Here is a 20,468-nt window from a genome sequence, read left to right on the forward strand (position 1 = left end):
CAGGGAATATCTACCATTGTACTTGAGGAAACTGTAGAGGGTAAAAATTGTAGGCGAAGACAGACGCTCGAATACATAAACAAGTGAAAGTGAAAGTGCAAGTGCAAGTACCACTCTTAGATGAAGATGCTGGCACAGGAGAGGAAGTCACGACAGCGCATCAGACCCATCAGGGGACTGATGCCTTCCCCACCCCCCACCGCCAGTCCCCCCCTCTGACTCAAAAAAATCGTAATTTCATTAGTAAACTTTGGCCTCGTATCGAGTAAAATACTTTTCTGAAGTAAAGGTATACTGAATGTAGCAGATTATCTTGATCTGTGGCTTTCAGGGTCTCGTGTTACACCTGCAGGAACCGTGGCTTGCTCCCTGTGTTGTTGAGAACTGTCTTTGCTTACAGGGCTACCTCTCTGCTATCCTGAGAGCCATCAACGAAGATGGCGTGCCGGTGATTGGCTACACTGCCTGGTCCCTCTTGGACAACCTGGAGTGGACGAGTGGCTACACGTGAGTACTGCGTCAGTCACATTCTCTTTCCTATCCTATTCACCATGGGATATCCTATATTTGAAAAGTGCACAGACTGTTTACCCAAATGTGAGCTACACTAACCGAGAGAAAACATTATTCTTTGTATAAAAAGTTTATTACATTAACGATTGCTTAGATGTATAAAAACTATTCATATTACCGGCTTCGACAAATAGTTATTTCAGTGTGCTTGATCCACTAAAAAGGCTTTGTATAGATAAACAAATATACTGGTGTCCAAAATTAAAACAAAAAACGGAAATTTTGCAAGGTTGCGTTTATTTTGCCACATAACAATACAAACAGGTAATACAAAAATAGAAACAACGTAAAGTATACAGAACGTAATCAACTGCAACATGCATAACGGTAGACAAAAATGTTCTTGGTTTTTTCCAACAACGGATTTGCACACACATTCTGACAGCTGGTTAATGAGCCCAGTATGGGTTGTGACCACCTCTGGCAGCAATACAGGCCTGACAATGACGGGACATGTTGCGAATGATCTCATCAGTCTCATGTTGAGCCAATAATTCCCATTCTTCCTGCAGAGCTGCTCGCAAGTCTTGGAGAGTGGTTGGTGGTTGCTGACGTTATGCAACCCGTGTCCCTAGACCATCCCAGAAATGCTCTATGGGATTCAAATCGGGGGAAGCGAGCAGGCCAAACCATGCATACAGTATCTTGCGTTTCAAAAAGAACATCAACCACCTATGCTCTATGAGGTCGAGCATTATCGTCCATCAATACGAAATCTGGGCCCACAGCACCTCGCAACAACAGCACACGAGGTCGCAAGATCTCGCCACGATACCTGACAACAGTTAAAACTTGCCGATTCATCCATACAATTTCATGAAGAGTGGTCAGCATAATCCCTGCCCACACCATTAGGTACCCTCCTCGATATCGGTCTCTTTCTAAAATGTTTTGGTTCCTAAATCGTGTTCCACGTTCCTACCAAATGCGAATCCGTCGAGAATCACTGTCCAGACGAAATCGGCACTCATCTGTGAAAATAACATTGGCCCACCGTTCGACCGTCCAGGTGTCACGTTGACGCCTCCCTCCAGACGTTCCCTTCTGTGAAGACACGCCAGAGGTAAAGAGACAGCAAGTCTCCAACGATAAAGACCACTCTCTGCTGAAGCCTTCTGTACACCGGTTGCCTCTATACAACACGTCCAGGGAATGTTGCGAAGTCAGATGCCACTTGCAATGCAGTACTAAGGCGGTACCGTCGTGCTCTTACAGCCAAATAACGGTCCTCTCTTTCTGCTATCACACGTGGTCGGCCCTGTTCTGGACACAGTCGCTATAAACAGTCGCCTCATCCGAGAGGCAACATAACGATTCACATTAAGCCACCGTGTCACATCAGTTTGCCACTCTCTTGCTTCCATTCTTCCTATGGCCCTCCACAGCAGAGAGTCTGTATGCGTTTTCTCCGTGCCATACTGCACCGTCTGTGACTGTGTACACAGCGACTGAGCGTGTGGGACTACCCGGCAAACACTACCCTGCTTGATAGGTGCCGTGACGTCATTGCTGGCGTGGTTGTCCGTTGACGGGAATGCCATATTCCGCGCAGAACTCGATTGTAACGATCTGTTGACAGTTCGTATGATTATATCGTGAATTATCCACAGGATGGGGAAATGGCAGTTTGTTAATTTAATTTTGAACACCAGTGTATATCGGCCGTTTTCTTGTGGGTGGAGCCCACAGCCCCAATAAATTTGAGAAATATTATTCCACTACTCTGTGTTTTAAAATATTTTGTTTGTTCAACTAGTTTCTGACACTATCCATTCAACCATTCTCAGTTGCCTGTATAGTAACACATATGGACACATCTACCGAAATATCAGTTTAATAAGTCACAGCTGCAAAATACTAACGCGAATTCTTTACAGACGAATGGAAAAACTGGTAGAAGCGGACCTCGGGAAAGATCAGTTTGGATTCCGTAGACATGTTGGAACACGTGAGGCAATACTAACCTTACGACTTATCTTAGAAGAAAGATTAAGCAAAGGCAAACCTACGTTTCTAGCATTTGTAGACTTAGAGAAAGCTTTTAACAACGTTAACTGGAATACTCTCTTTCAAATTCTGAAGGTGGCAGGGGTGAAATACTGAGAGCGAAAGGCTATTTACAATTCGTACAGAAACCAGATGGCAGTTATAAGAGTCGAGGGGCATGAAAGGGAAGCAGTGGTTGGGAAAGGAGTGAGACACGGTTGTAGCCTCTCCCCGATGTTATTCAATCTGTATATTGAGCAAGCAGTAAAGGAAACAAAAGAAAAATTCGGAGTAGGTATTAAAATTCATGGAGAAGAAATAAAAACTTTGAGGTTCGCCGATGACATTGTAATTCTGTCAGAGACAGCAAAGGACTTGGAAGAGCAGTTGAACGGAATGGACAGTGTCTTGAAAGGAGGATATAAGATGAACATCAACAAAAGCAGAAGGAGGATAATGGAATGTAGTCGAATTAAGTTGGGCGATGCTGAGGGAATTAGATTAGGAAATGAGACCCTTAAAGTAGTAAAGGAGTTTTGCTATTTGGGGAGCAAAATAACTGATGATGGTCGAAGTAGAGAGGATATAAAATGTAGACTGGCAATGGCAAGGAAATCGTTTCTGAATAAGAGAAATTTGTTAACATCGAGTATAGATTTAAGTGTCAGGAAGTCGTTTCTGAAAGTATTTGTATGGAGTGTAGCCATGTATGGAAGTGAAACATGGACGATAACCAGTTTGGACAAGAAGAGAATAGAAGCTTTCGAAATGTGGTGCTACAGAAGAATGCTGAAGATAAGGTGGGTAGATCACGTAACTAATGAGGAGGTATTGAATAGGATTGGGGAGAAGAGAAGTTTGTGGCACAGCTTGACTAGAAGAAGGGATCGGTTGGTAGGACATGTTTTGAGGCATCAAGGGATCACAAATTTAGCATTGGAGGGCAGCGTCCAGGGTAAAAATCGTAGAGGGAGACCAAGAGATGAATACACTAAGCAGATTCAGAAGGATGTAGGTTGCAGTAGGTACTGGGAGATGAAGAAGATTGCACAGGATAGAGTAGCATGGAGAGCTGCATCAAACCAGTCTCAGGACTGAAGACCACAACAACAACATGGACACGTCGTTGTCATTTCTTAAAATAAAAAAAAATCGCGCGCCATGCGTATTTGTGCACAGCATTGTCGTCAACGGTCATTTTCTAAAATACAGTGTGACAATTATTGAACTACATGAAATAAAATCGTCGTAACTTCTGAACGGTTTTCGTTAGGACATTGAAACCGCACGGTTGACCGCAGGGCATGATGGGAATTAGTATCCGCTGTATGGTTTGGTTTAGTGACGAAGCCCACTTTCATTTGGATGGCTCCGTCAATAAGCAAAACTGGCCCATTTGAGGGACTGAGAATCCGCATTTCGCGATCGAGAACTCTCTTCACCCTCAACTGGTGACTATATGGTGTGCAGCGTCCAGTCACGGAATAATCAGTGCGATATTATTTGATGGCACGGAGACTACTGAACGGTAAGTGAAGATTTTGGAAGATGATTTCATCCCCAGTATCCAAAGTGACCCTGATTTCGACAAGATGTGGTTCAGGCAAGACGGAGCTCGACGCCATACAAGAAGGAGAGTGATAATATTCTTCTCGGGTATGCAGCCGGATCATGACGTCTTCAAGACACAATATTTCTGCGGTCCAACTGGCCGCCATCATCAGGTGAGAGCGCTGGTGCACAATCTCGCCGGAACTGACTTCCCAGCGCAAGCGGCAGCCCATATATAGGCCGCAGAAGACCCACAACGCGTGCGCGAGAAGGTGCCGTAGCTGCCCTCTAGTGCAGTAAACATGCCGCGCCGCCGGTGGTGGAAAGAGGCGAAATCGAGATATCGCTGTCAAAAATAAAAGAAATTTTGAAAAAATTCTATTCCGACGATTGAGACGCAGACCGTTGTTTTTTAATGTCAGATAGCACCGGGTCCCAAGTCTTACTTAAAAGATAACCCTTGTCTCTATTAATAAGATTGTCGGATAAACGAATCTCTATGGATTCTTTTAAAACACAGTCCCAATAGCGAGATGCAGGGGCAACCATTTGTGTCGCATCATATTGCATTCTGTGTCCCTCGGTGAGACAGTGCTCCGCCACTGCGGATTTCTCGGGTTGAAGCAGCCGTGTGTGCCGCTGATGCTCAACACATCGGTCCTGAATGGTCCGGATCGTCTGACCAATATAAGCCTTCGCACAGTGGCAAGGGATCTTGTACACACCGGGCTTCCTCAAACCCAAGTCATCCTTAACAGAGCCAAGAAACGCTCTAAGCTTGACCGGCGGACGAAAAATACTTTTGATGTGATATCTTTTTAGAATTCTTCCTATCTTCGAGGAAATGCTCCCAGCAAAAGGCAGAAAAGCCACCGATTTGCAGGTATCTTCTGGTGGTTCAGGCGATGGTCCAAACTGGAAAGCACGACGGATCTGTTTATCTGTATAGCCATTCTGCTTGAACACAACCTTAAGGTGCTCCAATTCTTGTGCCAAGCTTTCTCCATCTGAAGACACAAGCAGCCGTCTGAAGACGGAGAAAGCTTGACACAAGAATTGGAGCACCTTAAGGTTGTGTTCAAGCAGAATGGCTATACAGATAAACAGATCCGTCGTGCTTTCCAGTTTGGACCATCGCCTGAACCACCAGAAGATACCTGCAAATCGGTGGCTTTTCTGCCTTTTGCTGGGAGCATTTCCTCGAAGATAGGAAGAATTCTAAAAAGATATCACATCAAAAGTATTTTTCGTCCGCCGGTCAAGCTTAGAGCGTTTCTTGGCTCTGTTAAGGATGACTTGGGTTTGAGGAAGCCCGGTGTGTACAAGATCCCTTGCCACTGTGCGAAGGCTTATATTGGTCAGACGATCCGGACCATTCAGGACCGATGTGTTGAGCATCAGCGGCACACACGGCTGCTTCAACCCGAGAAATCCGCAGTGGCGGAGCACTGTCTCACCGAGGGACACAGAATGCAATATGATGCGACACAAATGGTTGCCCCTGCATCTCGCTATTGGGACTGTGTTTTAAAAGAATCCATAGAGATTCGTTTATCCGACAATCTTATTAATAGAGACAAGGGTTATCTTTTAAGTAAGACTTGGGACCCGGTGCTATCTGACATTAAAAAACAACGGTCTGCGTCTCAATCGTCGGAATAGAATTTTTTCAAAATTTCTTTTATTTTTGACAGCGATATCTCGATTTCGCCTCTTTCCACCACCGGCGGCGCGGCATGTTTACTGCACTAGAGGGCAGCTACGGCACCTTCTCGCGCACGCGTTGTGGGTCTTCTGCGGCCTATATATGGGCTGCCGCTTGCGCTGGGAAGTCAGTTCCGGCGAGATTGTGCACCAGCGCTCTCACCTGATGATGGCGGCCAGTTGGACCGCAGAAATATTGTGTCTTGAAGACGTCACGATCCGGCTGCATACCCGAGAAGAATATTATCAATTATTACGCCGGGAAAGCCTTCGTAGTCACAAGCAGGAGAGTGTTTGATGTGGAGGAGCGCTCTGGGGTACCCAGAGACCACAGGCATGGGCCTCGATTGGCCGCCATATTCTCCGGGTCTGAACACGTCTGCCTCCTTTTTGTGGGGCTATATTAAAGGCAAGGTATACATCAATAACCCCAAAAACCATTTCTGAGCCGAAAACAGCATTTCAGGAGGTCATCGACAGCATCCAAGTTTTGACACTTCAGCGGGTCATGCAGAACTTCGCTATTCGTCTGCACCACAACCTCGCCAATGATGGTAGGCATATCGAACATGTCATGACCTAAGCCCGCATATCTGTAGTGACGTTTACTTGTTGAATAAAGTGAGTACACGCCGTAGTTTGTAACTAATTTACGTTTTTTTTTCGTATAGTTCAATAATTGTCACGCTGTATGTGAAAGTGCTTTCGAGAATAACAACATTACCACATTAAAATGTAACATGTAGCCAGAAACACTAAGGACTTAGACCATGTAATGTTTACTACAAATCAGACTATACAAGGTGTTAGGAGTAGATGTGCAGATATGTTTATTTGTGACAGAGGATTCGTACTTAACAGCATTACATCAGTATTTACTTCATTTGCACACTAATAATTATACACTCCTGGAAATTGAAATAAGAACACCGTGAATTCATTGTCCCAGGAAGGGGAAACTTTATTGACACATTCCTGGGGTCAGATACATCACATGATCACACTGACAGAACCACAGGCACATAGACACAGGCAACAGAGCATGCACAATGTCGGCACTAGTACAGTGTATATCCACCTTTCGCAGCAATGCAGGCTGCTATTCTCCCATGGAGACGATCGTAGAGATGCTGGATGTAGTCCTGTGGAACGGCTTGCCATGCCATTTCCACCTGGCGCCTCAGTTGGACCAGCGTTCGTGCTGGACGTGCAGACCGCGTGAGACGACGCTTCATCCAGTCCCAAACATGCTCAATGGGGGACAGATCCGGAGATCTTGCTGGCCAGGGTAGTTGACTTACACCTTCTAGAGCACGTTGGGTGGCACGGGATACATGCGGACGTGCATTGTCCTGTTGGAACAACAAGTTCCCTTGCCGGTCTAGGAATGGTAGAACGATGGGTTCGATGACGGTTTCGATGTACCGTGCACTATTCAGTGTCCCCTCGACGATCATCAGTGGTGTACGGCCAGTGTAGGAGATCGCTCCCCACACCATGATGCCGGGTGTTGGCCCTGTGTGCCTCGGTCGTATGCAGTCCTGATTGTGGCGCCCACCTGCACGGCGCCAAACACGCATACGACCATCATTGGCACCAAGGCAGAAGCGACTCTCATCGCTGAAGACGACACGTCTCCATTCGTCCCTCCATTCACGCCCGTCGCGACACCACTGGAGGCGGGCTGCACGATGTTGGGGCGTGAGCGGAAGACGGCCTAACGGTGTGCGGGACCGTAGCCCAGCTTCATGGAGACGGTTGCGAATGGTCCTCGCCGATACCCCAGGAGCAACAGTGTCCCTAATTTGCTGGGAAGTGGCGGTGCGGTCCCCTACGGCAGTGCGTAGGATCCTACGGTCTTGGCGTGCATCCGTGCGTCGCTGCGGTCCGGTCCCAGGTCGACGGGCACGTGCACCTTCCGCCGACCACTGGCGACAACATCGATGTACTGTGGAGACCTCACGCCCCACGTGTTGGGCAATTCGGCGGTACGTCCACCCGGCCTCCCGCATGCCCACTATACGCCCTCGCTCAAAGTCCGTCAACTGCACATACGGTTCACGTCCACGCTGTCGCGGCATGCTACCAGTGCTAAAGACTGCGATGGAGCTCCGTATGCCACGGCAAACTGGCTGACACTGACGGCGGCGGTGCACAAATGCTGCGCAGCTAGCGCCATTCGACGGCCAACACCGCGGTTCCTGGTGTGTCCGCTGTGCCGTGCGTGTGATCATTGCATGTACAGCCCTCTCGCAGTGTCCGGAGCAAGTATGGTGGGTCTGGCACACCGGTGTCAATGTGTTCTTTTTTCCATTTCCAGGAGTGTAGCTATTAAAAGTAGTGTGTTTTTAGATTGCTTATTACCTCCTAGTATGTGTGACAAGATCAAGCCATTAATGCTTATTTTTCCCTGAGCGGTAGTTCAGGTGTTGACGAGTGAACGGGTGGACGCAAAATGGTTAGTCTATATTGACAGGCGTAGTCCAGTTAGTGGTGCAATTACGACCATGCAGAAAAAAAAATCAGGGAGTAAATAACGAGATGTGTTTGCGCAAAGACTGTTAGGCGCCGATAAAAAACAACTAACACACTGAACTGGGTACACATTAAGGCAGCAATGATCACAGCACTTGCACTTATGCACCTAACATTCTGTATAGTCTTATTCATGTAACTGTCGCATGTACCTACGTCTACATTTACATCTATACTCCGCAAGCCACCTGACGGTGTGTGTCGGATGGTACCTTGAGTACATCTATCGGTTCTCCCTTCTATTCCAGTCTGGTATTGTTCGTGAAAAGAAAGATTGTCGGTATGCCTCTGTGTGGGCTCTAATCTCTCTGATTTTATCCTCATGGTCTCTTCGCGAGATATACGTAGGAGGGAGCAATATACTGCTTGACTCCTTAGTGGCCGGCCGAGGTGGCCGAGCGGTTCTAGGCGCTACAGTCTGGAACCGCGCGACCGCTACGGTCGCAGGTTCGAATCCTGCCTCGGGCATGGATGTGTGTGATGTCCTTAGGTTAGTTAGGTTTAAGTAGTTCTAAGTTCTAGGGGACTGATGGCCTCAGATGTTAAGTCCCATAGTGCTCAGAGCCATTTGAACCATTTTTTTTGACTCCTCGGTGAAGCTATGTTCTCGAAACTTCAACAAAAACCCGTACCGAGCTACTGAGCGTCTCTCCTGCAGAGTCTTCCACTGTAGTCTATCTATCATCTCCGTAACGCTTTCGCGATTGCTAAATGATCCTGTAACGAAGCGCGCTGCTCTCCGTTGGATCTTCTCTATCTCTTCTATCAACCCTACCTGGTACGGATCCCACACCGGTGAGCAGTATTCAAGCAGTGGGCGAACAAGTGTACTGTAACCAACTTCCTTTGTTTTCGGACTGCATTTCCTTTGGATTCTTCCAATGAATCTCTGTCTGGCACCTGCTTTACCGACGATTAATTTTATATGGTCATTCCATTTTAGATCACTCGTAATGCCTACTCCTAGATAATTTATGGAATTAACTGCTTCCAGTTGCTGACCTGCTATATTGTAGCTAAATGATAAAGGATCTTTCTTTCTATGTATTCGCAGCACGTTACACTTGTCTACATTGAGATTCAATTGTCATTCCCTGCACCACGCGTCAATTCGTTGCAGATCCTCCTGCATTTCAGTACAATTTTCCATTGTTACAAACTCTCGGTATACTACAGCATCATCTGCAAAAATGTTAAATAACTTCAGTTATCAAAATGCCTAACTACTTTTGATTATCTGTTCGAAGTTTTTTAGTGGATAAGTATATCTGAATATGGCAACTAATTGACGAAATCGGTAATGTGAATATTTTTATATGTCTAAGCGATCGTTGACGTAATAGAATTTTGATACAGACGTTACAAATGTTGGCGACATGTTCGAACAACTTGCGGGTTTGCTGCCGGGTGACGTCGTCGATCACCGCCGATATTTCGACAGGAGCACACCCTGCCATTCTCAAGGCACAAATGCAAGGAGGAAGAAATGTGCAAGGAAATTTAATACCTAGATTCACAGAGGAGAAACAAGGAAGATACCACACACAGAACAAGTGTCAACACAAACAAAAATGACCAACACCAGAGACATCGATAGTGACTAATCAACAGGTGAGGTAGCACTAATTCTGTCCCTCTGTTTTTTGATGAGAGACAGAGCCGGATTCCAAGCAGCATTTAAACAAAATCCACCATCTCTGTTAATAAGGTTGCTTGATAGTTTGATTTCAACAGCTTCCTTAATAGCACTATCCCAGTAGCCTTAGAACACAAAAATTAAGGAAATGTTACATTGGTACTAAACCAATGTAAACTTTACTACTCCATATTTTATTCACATGAAGCCATAATTTATATCGTAAAAAATACCGCTGAAGCTGTATGGGTACTTTACTTAAAAAGCGCGACGGGTTTGGTAATGTTAGTTACATCATCAGGTAAAGTCCTGAATAGAAAGAAACTGTGAAATAGTACCAAGAAGTAAAAATCTTTGGCAAAAACAACGTCAGATCATTGCCAAAACTGGCTGAATGCAAGTAATATAAAATGTGTCAATGATCAGTACTTACAATTACAACATGAGACTGGAGTACAGCTAATATTAAACTTTTCCTCCGATTCCTAGCATGTCACTCCATTCTAAATATAATGTCGGAGCTGACGATTAAACAATGTAGAAGTGGAGGGGGGGGGGGGTGCAATAGCGGGAACCTAAACAGGAATATAAATAACCCATTAAAATACCGTGCTATGGAGGGAAAGGAAGAATACAGGAAAGACAAAAAAAAAGATAAAACCATACCAGGTACTATAGTTAAAGTCGCGAACGATGGCAGTCGAGTATAGGCTTATTCTGCGCACCTACGTCACGTATTCTCCGAGAGCCAATGAGCGCTCGGTAATGTTCTGAGCCCTCTGCTGTGCATTCGGAAGGACGACGGTTCAATCCCGTCTCCGGCCATCCTGATTTAGGTTTTCCGTGATTTTCCTAAATCGCTTCAGGCAAATGCCGGGATGGTTCCTTTGAAAGGGCACGGCCGATTTCCTTCGCCATCCTTCCCTCACCCGAGCTTGCGCTCCCTCTCTAATGACCTCGCTGTCGACGGGACGTTAAACACTAATCTCCTCTCCTCCTCCTCCTCTGCTGTGAATCCCGTAGTTAATGCGAGCATTAAACGTGATCGTAGCGAGTTGTTTATTGAATTTCGATTCCATTTGTTGCGAGTTGTCATCGCTGATTGTAAGGCGGTGGTAAGTGATAAATTCTTCATAGCAAGCGAGAGACATAATTTGCAGGGTACACGGTTCCTTCAAGCGGAAAGCACGGGCATGCGCGTACCGCAGCAGTCGCTTGTAGTCGTCAACAATGCAATCCCCGTCCGTGCCTCGACATGCGCGAACCGCCATCGTTCGTGGACTCGGACTATAGTGAATCAGACTAGTGGAGCATAGTCTGGCCGCAGGCTGGCGGGAACCGCGAACCGGTACCAACTTCAATCGGAAATTTCACGAGGGTTTAGTAATCTAGGGTTACCAGCTATGAGCGCATGCTCATCTTCGCTAATGTGGAACACATCTTTTCGTCGAACAAATGCTAATAGCTCTGAAAGCATGCATTTTAGAGCCCTTGTTTACTAGAGAATTTTGTCTTGTTTCTTGCGTATTAACTTCTGGCAAAATATGGAAATAAAAGAGCTTGCAGTAGATGAGATTTTTTCTTTTTTTTTTTTTCTTTTTTGCACAGTAACGAAGATGTCTAGTAACCATAGCTCTTAAGGTATGCATTTTAGATCCCATATTTAGTAGCATACGACCGTTCCTGTCATGTCGCTGAATATTCACCATTCCTCCTGGGACACTCTGTATACCATTTACGGATCTGTAAATGACTTAGAGTTTCAGTGACATTCTTTGACAGCTAGAACACCCACCAGAATGCAATAGTGTTGTCGGCGCCTGACCACGTTATCGGTCTGACAGATTATACAGTGGGTGAACACTGTATCAGATGTTCGTTGGTGATACCGATCAGAATGAGAGTGGCTGTGTGCAATATATTGTGCAATAACTCACAACTGATAAATTAAACGTTACAAAAGATAATTAGAATATTAGTATCGGTCAGCTCAGTTTGGTCAAAAATTGGCAGCTTAATCTTTAAACAAATCAAAAATATGTAGAAAATGAAACTCTTAGAGAACGATGAATTCCAATTAATAATAATGATCGATACTGAAACTATTTCGAAAATTAGAAATCAATTTTGCATATTTAGTCCTAGCCATTTACGATGGGTCACCACAATCGGACTGCGTGGAAACACAACTCCTGGATTGATCACTCGAGGCCGATGATAGGTCATGAGCACATCGGGAGCCTCTTAAGAGGGTGTATCCCGTTTGCCAAAAGCCGTCAATCAGCTGCAGGCTGGAAGCACAGTATTCTATTTTGGAGTGAGTTTACGTGGGACGAAACGAGATCCTGCATACATCAGCCACGGTATCTCGGCGAAAAATCAAACTGCTGACCATTAAAAGTGCAGCGCTTAGGAGGCGGCATGCAACCAAAGTCAAACTGGCATCAAGTGTCCTGCAAGCTTGGATATGCCAAATCATCAGCATTGCACCGCAGCCAGCCGAAGTGGATGGGACTACACCTTGTATGTAACGAAAGATTACGCAGCACTATTCACATTCAGCAAACACATTCCACTGTTAGTTGCTTGTAGGAAGATCGTTTTACCCCTGTTGTAAGAAGGAGAACTTGAAAGGTGTCACTACATTTAAACTTTGAGCTGTCCGTAAATTACACATTATCACCCCGTTCTAATGGCCTAAACATTTCCCTTTACATCTTATCTACCCACAAATGAACAAAAAGCATTGTCTGACTTCTTTTAGTGAGTATTCTGTAGTGACCTAACTTCATCATAGCGCAAGTGAACAATAAATTGGCGGTTTCACATAAGGTAAATCAAGATAAACTCAAGTAATAACGTATAATACTTCTCTAACGCAACCTCTTAGTGTTCGTGGATCCCTCGTTCTACAAATGACTCGTGCAGTGCAGATCGACCTGCGCAACAACTGCCAAACTGAAAATAACCCATTTAATGACAGTCTAGACGTCTTCCTAACTCCAAAACTAGTGTCTTGAAGATCCACTGCGGCCGTCATTTACCATAGCAACTGAAAAGTCATCTAAAATAAGAAATGCTGCCTCTGCTAAAGGCAGTGCATGTTCTCCCATCTTTCAATGCTGCAGCCGAACATGGTTCTTTCATGAACAGGATACGAGTGAGCGTATGTTAGGAGTTTGGAATAGTGAACAGAGTAATGAAAAATAACTTCATGAGAAACCCAAATTATATGAAAATTTGATATAAATTGTTACATTGTTCAGAAGATCGGTATAAAGTCTGATTTATAATGCATACAAATGTTTTTCAACAGATCGTGTATCTTTACAGAACCACACTGTCAAAAGACAGCAAAATAACCACATATTTACACAACCGACTGTAAAATTACTTCATGTAGGAAGATAATGAGATGAGCGACTTGTATATTCGGAAGACCGAAGAGAAATTAGATACTGATATCTGTGTGTTGTGAGCAAGACGCGAGATCGGTCTAGGACCGCTCACATGAAACACCGCTACAAAGTGCTTCGCGTAAATAAACCTGAATAACCACGTAACATATAATTACGCAAATGCAACCCGAGCAAACACCAAAAATCCTGCACTATTTAGCTTCAGTGCCATCTCAATACCACTAGACAAGTCGCCACGTTCACAGTAGCAAGCAGAGTGCTATTCACGGCGGAAGAGGGGGGTCTGTCTTTGCCCAGTAAACCGAATTCTCAACGCCAAGCAACACGATTGGCTGGCTAGAACTCCACGTTCAAATTACTGCTAGAGACACGTCCAGGCGTCTCCTGCCAAAGGTAAAGCTACTCTAGCAGACAGAAACGTTCTTCGAGGGAAAGAAGTGCTTATCGACTCGCGTGTGAGTACGTGACATGAAAGTCGTCCACAGCAGACGGCTTTCAAAATGTCGGCATTTTATGACAGTAGGATCGTGTGACTGCAGTTTATCGTTGCACGATATTGCTGCTAGCATTGATCGGGATCCCACTAATGCCATACGAACCTGGAACTGATTGGTTCACGAGGACCACATCCAACGCTCTGCAGGATCTCAGTGGCCCCATGTAAGTAGCGCCCGAGAGGACACACATATTGTTCGCTCGGCCATGCTGGTTCACACAACAATGTCACATACTGAGGGTGGACAAAAATGGGGAACCATCTAAACACTACACATTTCCATCCCTAATACGGTGTAACAAAGCCGATGGCTTTCAGAACAGCTTCCAGCCGTCACGGAATCGATGAATACAGGTCGTGTATGGTCAACGTGAGAATCTTATGCTATTCTTCCTTCAAAATAGTGGGAAGTTCCGGTAGCGGACGTGGATAGCGATCACTCACTCCCAAAGTTTACGACAAAGGCTCAATAATATTGAGATCTGCTGACTGTGGTGGCAAAGCGAGCTGCCACAGTTCATCCTCGTGCTCACGAAACCAGTCCTGCGCGATGAGAACTGTGTGAACGTGGGACCTGGCGTCTAGGAACACGGCACCACCACTGTGGCACACAAATTGTGCCATGAGATGAACCTGATCTGCCAGAAATATTACGTAATCCTTGACTGTAATGCGACTTTGCAGAGTAACCACGGAACCCATGGAATACCACGATATGGCGGCCCAAATCAATACCGAACACCCACTGTCTTTCACTCTTTGGATGTAAACTCGGCCAGAAGTTGGAAACAAAGTGAAACAAAACTCATTCGACCAAATGACATCCTTTCAATGCTTCGTAGCTTCATGGCTTTTGTAACACTTTTTCCTCTTACGGGCATTTGCATCATTTGCATCGACCTGCAATTTCCAGCTTATGGAGCTCCCTTCGTGTTGTTTTGGTGCTGACAGGGTTCGCGAGTGCGACATTCAGTTCTGCGGTGACTTTTGCTTGTCTCATCGGTAGATTCAGACAGACATGCTGAAAGATTCTAGCCATACAGAGATTACCTGTGGAAAGGAAGCTGGCCGACAGACAAAATAAGTACGAAGGTTGTCCAGAAAGTAAGTTCCGAACGGTCGCGAAATGGAAACGACAGTGAAAACCAGAAACATTTTATTTGCAACAGTTAGGTACACTTTCCACCTACTGCTCTACATAGTCGCCGCTCCAACTTCGAGTTTTGTCTTAGTACTGTATCAACTTACCAATATCCTCGTCATACGAAGCAGCCGCCTATGCTGTCGGCCAGTTATCTGCACTGGTCTGCAGCTCGTTGTCTTGCAAAAATTTTGTCTTCATAGCCAGCGGTTCTTGTGAGCAGAGATGAGACTCAGGGGGAGACAATTAAGGACTGCATGTGGGTGATCTAATACTTCTCATCGGAAACGCTGCAGGAGCGTCTTCATTGCCCCTGCAGTGTGCGGCCGAGAATTAGCATGAAGGAGGAACTGCTCGACAGTTGTGTTATGTGGGCTGCATGACACAGGCGAAATCTCTAACCAAGCCCTCATACTCGGCGGGTGATGGTATTCCCTACGCATCTTTACGTGCTCACTGTTCACTCAAAACTGAAAAGAGCCACGCGACACCATCGACGAGCATACTAGAGACACTTCCCAACACATCTCTGCAAAGCTATACCGGATTTTCCCAGTGGTTTCCATTTCGCGACCGATCGGAACTTACTCCCTGGACAACCCTTGTATACATTCGCACCCCGCATATTCTCTTCACAAGTTACAAGTACACAGCAACGTTATGTGGAATTTATACCTGATTGTTATTCGGGATAGTGAAGCCATAAATGTAAATTATCTAATACGTTTTACCATCATTCCTGACATGTGTCACAGTAGGTGGGGGAAAACACTGTTGTCATGAGGGAGGCTTTATGGTCGCCTGAGCCACCTTACCTAGTTTTTATTAAGAACGCTGAAATGCCACTGTGCGACATATGCGCACCTTGGGCCTGGCTCCTAGGAGCCTCTATGAGTTGCGGATACCCATTCATCAGTTATGAATCAGGATGGCCGCCCAATGCTCTCAGTTTCACAAATCGTGTACAATTCTGTAATGCTAATTGTTCGTGTGTTGTCATGGATCTAGTACCCAGTACAATATTTGAGTGCCATGTATCATTCTCTGTACTACTACTCTTATAAACGCCAGTCTACTGTGCCACAAACAGCTCACATTTTCGTGGCTTCTTATTATAGACCTATCTCCTTAGTCTGTCACCTCCAAAAACACTGGAAAGGCTCATTCTTCAGAGAATGATTACAAAGGTGGAGCCTCTTCTAATACCACAGCAAGCAGGTTTCAGCGAAGGCAAAAGTTGCACGTCCGAAATATTAAACTCAACACAACATATCGAAGATGGATATGAGAAATGGCTCATTACAGGTGCTGTCTTTATCGATCTATCGGCGGCTTACGATACGATCAACCATCGGCTCCTTCTGAATAAAGTTTATGATATAACTAAAGACTTCGCACTCACGTGCAATACTAAAATCCTTCTCCAGAACCGCAGATTTTTGTGGAATTTCAGGGTAAGAAAAGTAGATGGAGAACTCAGAAAAATGGGCTACCACAAGGCAGCGTGCTTGCGTCGCTATTATTCAACATCTATATCAACGACCAACCTATCCCTTAAGGAACTCTAAGCTTTATTTATGCTGATGACTGCGCTATCACTACTCAGGCGCCGGCCGGAGTGGCCGTGCGGTTCTAGGCGCTTCAGTCTGGAACCGCGAGACCGCTACGGTCGCAGGTTCGAATCCTGCCTCGGGCATGGATGTATGTGATGTCCTTAGGTTAGTTAGGTTTAAGTAGTTCTAAGTTCTAGGGGACTGATCACCTCAGATGTTAAGTCCCGTAGTGCTCAGAGCCATTTGAACCATTTGAACTACTCAGGCTGACTGTTTTGAGACTGTAGAAGATATGCTATCAAAATCTCTGGAAGAATTCCCTGTTTACTATCATGGGAATTACTTGAAACCTAATCCTGCCAAGACTCATACCTGCGCTTTCCACCTGAAGAATAAACAGGCAAACAGATCCTGAAATATATCCTGGGGAGGCATCGTACTCGAACGTAATCCTACTCCCAAATATCTTGGAGTAACTCTGGATCGCGCACTAACATATAAAAAGCATTGCCTAAACACCAAACAGAAAGTGGCAGCCAGAAATAACATAGTGCGAAAATTGACAGGTACATCACGGGAAGCTCATCCATGCACTGTGCGCTCAAGCGCGCTTGCTCTGTGTTATTCCGCTGTTGACTATGCATGTTCGATATGGTACAAGTCCAGTCATGCCAGGAACGTAGATTATCCCGGGTTGCTTCAAGACCTACTCCTGTAGAGAAACTCCATTGCCTCGCTGGCATAGCTCCACATGAAATCAGACGTAAGTCAGCTGCGAGATATGAGAAAAGTAAGGCCACAACGAAGAAAGCCCATCTACTACATGGTCGTCAGCCAGCACATCCTAGACTGAAATCAAGAAAGAGCTTCTTAACAACTACTGAGGCTCTCATCGAGAATCCACATGCCGCAAGGATCTCGCAATGGCGAGAGAAATGTCGGTATTTGGGAGAATAGATGGCTCGAAAGGAAGAACTTCCCCCTGGACATTCGGAGAGGTGGTCAATAAGGAGGTCTCTCAATAGATTACGATCAAACACAACGAGATGCAAGACCAGTCTGCGGACTTGGGGTTTCTCTGTGGACACAGTTCTTTGCCAGTGTGACGTTGAGCAGACTAACAGCCATTTCCTTCAGGGTACCTCATCACCAACCACCTGCACCATGCAAGACCTTATGAGAGCTACACCAAATGTACTTGTAATGTCTAATTTTTGGTCTTCTTTTGTGTAAAACTATGTCAACAATTATATTTTTGTATCTGTACTTTTGACACGATAAATAAATAAATGGAGTTACATTTCCACAGGGCGAAGTTTGGACTGTATTCCGTCGACTTCAACGACCCCGAGCGAACCAGAACGCCGAAGGCATCTGTGCCCGTCCTGGCGCAGATCTACAAGGACAAGGCCGTACCTCTGGACGACTTCGAGAGTGCAAACACAACGCCACCCTCGTAAAATACTGTATCCGACTGTTTTTCAGTTTCAATAAAGATTCCGTTATACAATCATCACTCGTTCTTCATGCCCCTCTAGATAGCTTACTTGGTACCAGAGATGAACTGCATGCAGATTAGTTTCTCAAAGTTGACCGTAATCATGGCACGCCTACACATTTACAGATACAATTAGAAGAGTTCTAGAATAGAGAATAAACATTTCAAGGAAGCAATAAACTTATAAAAACCATTTCGATACAAATAAATAATTAACGGGGACTATGAACGTCCTTATCTGCCGCACAAGCGAGTTAGTTGAGTAGTATCGTCTCTAACAGCCAGTTTAAGAGCTCCGTTGGTAGCCGATATGGTTCTTAGAATATAGCTATGTAAATTATGTATGTCGTCAGGCTGTGTAGACGTTTTAATATATCTGGCATTGTCACAATAGGAGAAAGCCATCGTAAGCAGATAATCAAACATAAAATGACGAAAAATTTAAAAATTTTCTCTAAAACTTTTAAAAATTTTTAGAATTTCTTATATATTGCCTCAGTCGCATTTAACGTTGAAATTTTTTTACAAAGCAATGACTAGTTTCGGTAGCTTAACTACCACATTCAGATCTGAGAACAGACAAACCAAAGCAAAAACTGCCTTAAGTGATAAAGTTATGTAAAAATTGCTGTTAGCTTCCATTTGAAAATTTATAGAGGCTTAACGTACCACATGTAGTATTTCTAAATGTACTGGCTGTGTCAACCACCTTCGCATCGTCCATAGCGTTCTCATTTCAAATCTTCAGATAAAATATATTATGTACAACCTAAAACTAAAGCAAGGGCAAACATTTTGTTGTTGTTGTTGTTGTGGTCTTCAGTCCAGAGACTAGTTTGATGCAGCTCTCCATGCTATTCTATCCTGTGCAAGTTTCTTCATCTCCCAGTACCTACTGCAACCTACATCCTTCTGAATCTGTTTAGTGTATTCCTCTCTTGGTCTCCCTCAACGATTTTTACCCTCCACGCTGCCCTCCAATACTAAATTGGTGATCCCTTGATGCCTCAGAATATGCCCTACCAACCGATCCCTTATTCTAGTCAAGTTGTGCCACAAACTTCTCTTCTCCCCAATTCTATTCAATACCTCCTCATTAGTTATGTGATCTACCCATCTCATCTTCAGCATTATTCTGTAGCACCACATTTCGAAAGCTTCTGCTCTCTTCTTGTCTAAACGATTTATCGTCCATGTTTCACTTCCATACATGGCTATACTACATACAAATACTCTCAGAAACGACGTCCTGACACTTAAAGCTATACTCGATGTTAACAAATTTTTCTTCTTCAGAAACGCTTTCCTTGCCATTGCCAGTCTACATTTTATATCCTCTCTACTTCGACCATCATCAGTTATTTTGCTCCCCAAATAGCAAAACTCATTTACTACTTTAAGCGTTTCATTTCCTAATCTAATTCCCTCAGCATCACCCGATTTAATTCGACTACATTCCAACATCCTCGTTTTGCTTTTGTTGATGTTCATCTTATATCCTCCTTTCAAGACACGATCCATTCCGTTCAGCTGCTCTTCCAGGTCCTTTGCTGTGTCTGACAGAATTACAATGTATCGGCGAGCCTCAAACTTTTATTTCTTCTCCGTGGATTTTAATTCCTCCTCAGAATTTTCTTTTGTTTCCTTTACTGATCGCTCAATATACAGATTGAATAAGATAGGGGAGAGGCTACAACCCTGTCTCATTCCCTTCCCAACCACTGTTTCCCTTTCGTGCCCCTCGACTCTTATAACTGCCATCTGGTTTCTGTACAAATTGTAAATAGCCTTTCGCTCCCTGTATTTTACCGCTGCCACCTTCAGAATTTGAAAGAGAGTATTCCAGTCAACTTTGTCAAAAGCTTTCTCTAAGTCTACAAATGCTAGAAACGTAGGTTTGCCTTTCCTTAATCTTTCCTCTAAAGTAAGTCGTAGGGTCAGTATTGCCTCACGTGTCCAAACATTTCTACGGAATCCAAACTGATCTTCCCCGAGGTCGGCTTCTACCAGTTTTTTCATTCGTCTGTAAATAATTCGTGTTCGTATTTTGCAGCCATGGCTTATTACACTCATAGTTCGGTAATTTTTACATCTGTCAACACCTGCTTTCTTTGGTATTGGAATTATTATATTCTTCTTGAAGTCTGAGGGTATTTCGCCTGTCTCATACATCTTGCTCTCTAGATGGTAGAGTTTTGTTAGGCCTGGCTCTCCCAAGGCTTTGAGTAGTTCTAATGGAAAGTTGTCTACTCCCGGGGACTTGTTTCGACTTAGGTCTTTCAGTGCTCTGCCAAACTCTTCACGCAGTATCATATCTTCTATTTCATCTTCATCGACATTCTCTTCCATTTCTATAATATTGTCCTTAAGAACATC

At 44.6% G+C, this 20,468-nt stretch overlaps 1 protein-coding gene across 1 annotated transcript in view; it reads left to right on the forward strand.

Annotated features, from left to right (window-relative positions):
• The window catches only part of LOC126199702 (myrosinase 1-like), a 66,148-nt gene extending 48,094 nt beyond the window's left edge, over window positions 1–18,054 (forward strand). The window contains exons 5-6 of the mRNA XM_049936629.1: window positions 401–507; window positions 17,904–18,054. Of these exons, the coding sequence (XP_049792586.1) occupies window positions 401–507; window positions 17,904–18,054 (258 nt within the window). The remainder of the gene's footprint in view (window positions 1–400; window positions 508–17,903) is intronic.
• Window positions 18,055–20,468: the final 2,414 nt, after the last annotated feature.

Source organism: Schistocerca nitens, chromosome 8 (assembly GCF_023898315.1).
Source record: "Schistocerca nitens isolate TAMUIC-IGC-003100 chromosome 8, iqSchNite1.1, whole genome shotgun sequence".
Classification (NCBI taxonomy): domain Eukaryota; kingdom Metazoa; phylum Arthropoda; class Insecta; order Orthoptera; family Acrididae; genus Schistocerca; species Schistocerca nitens.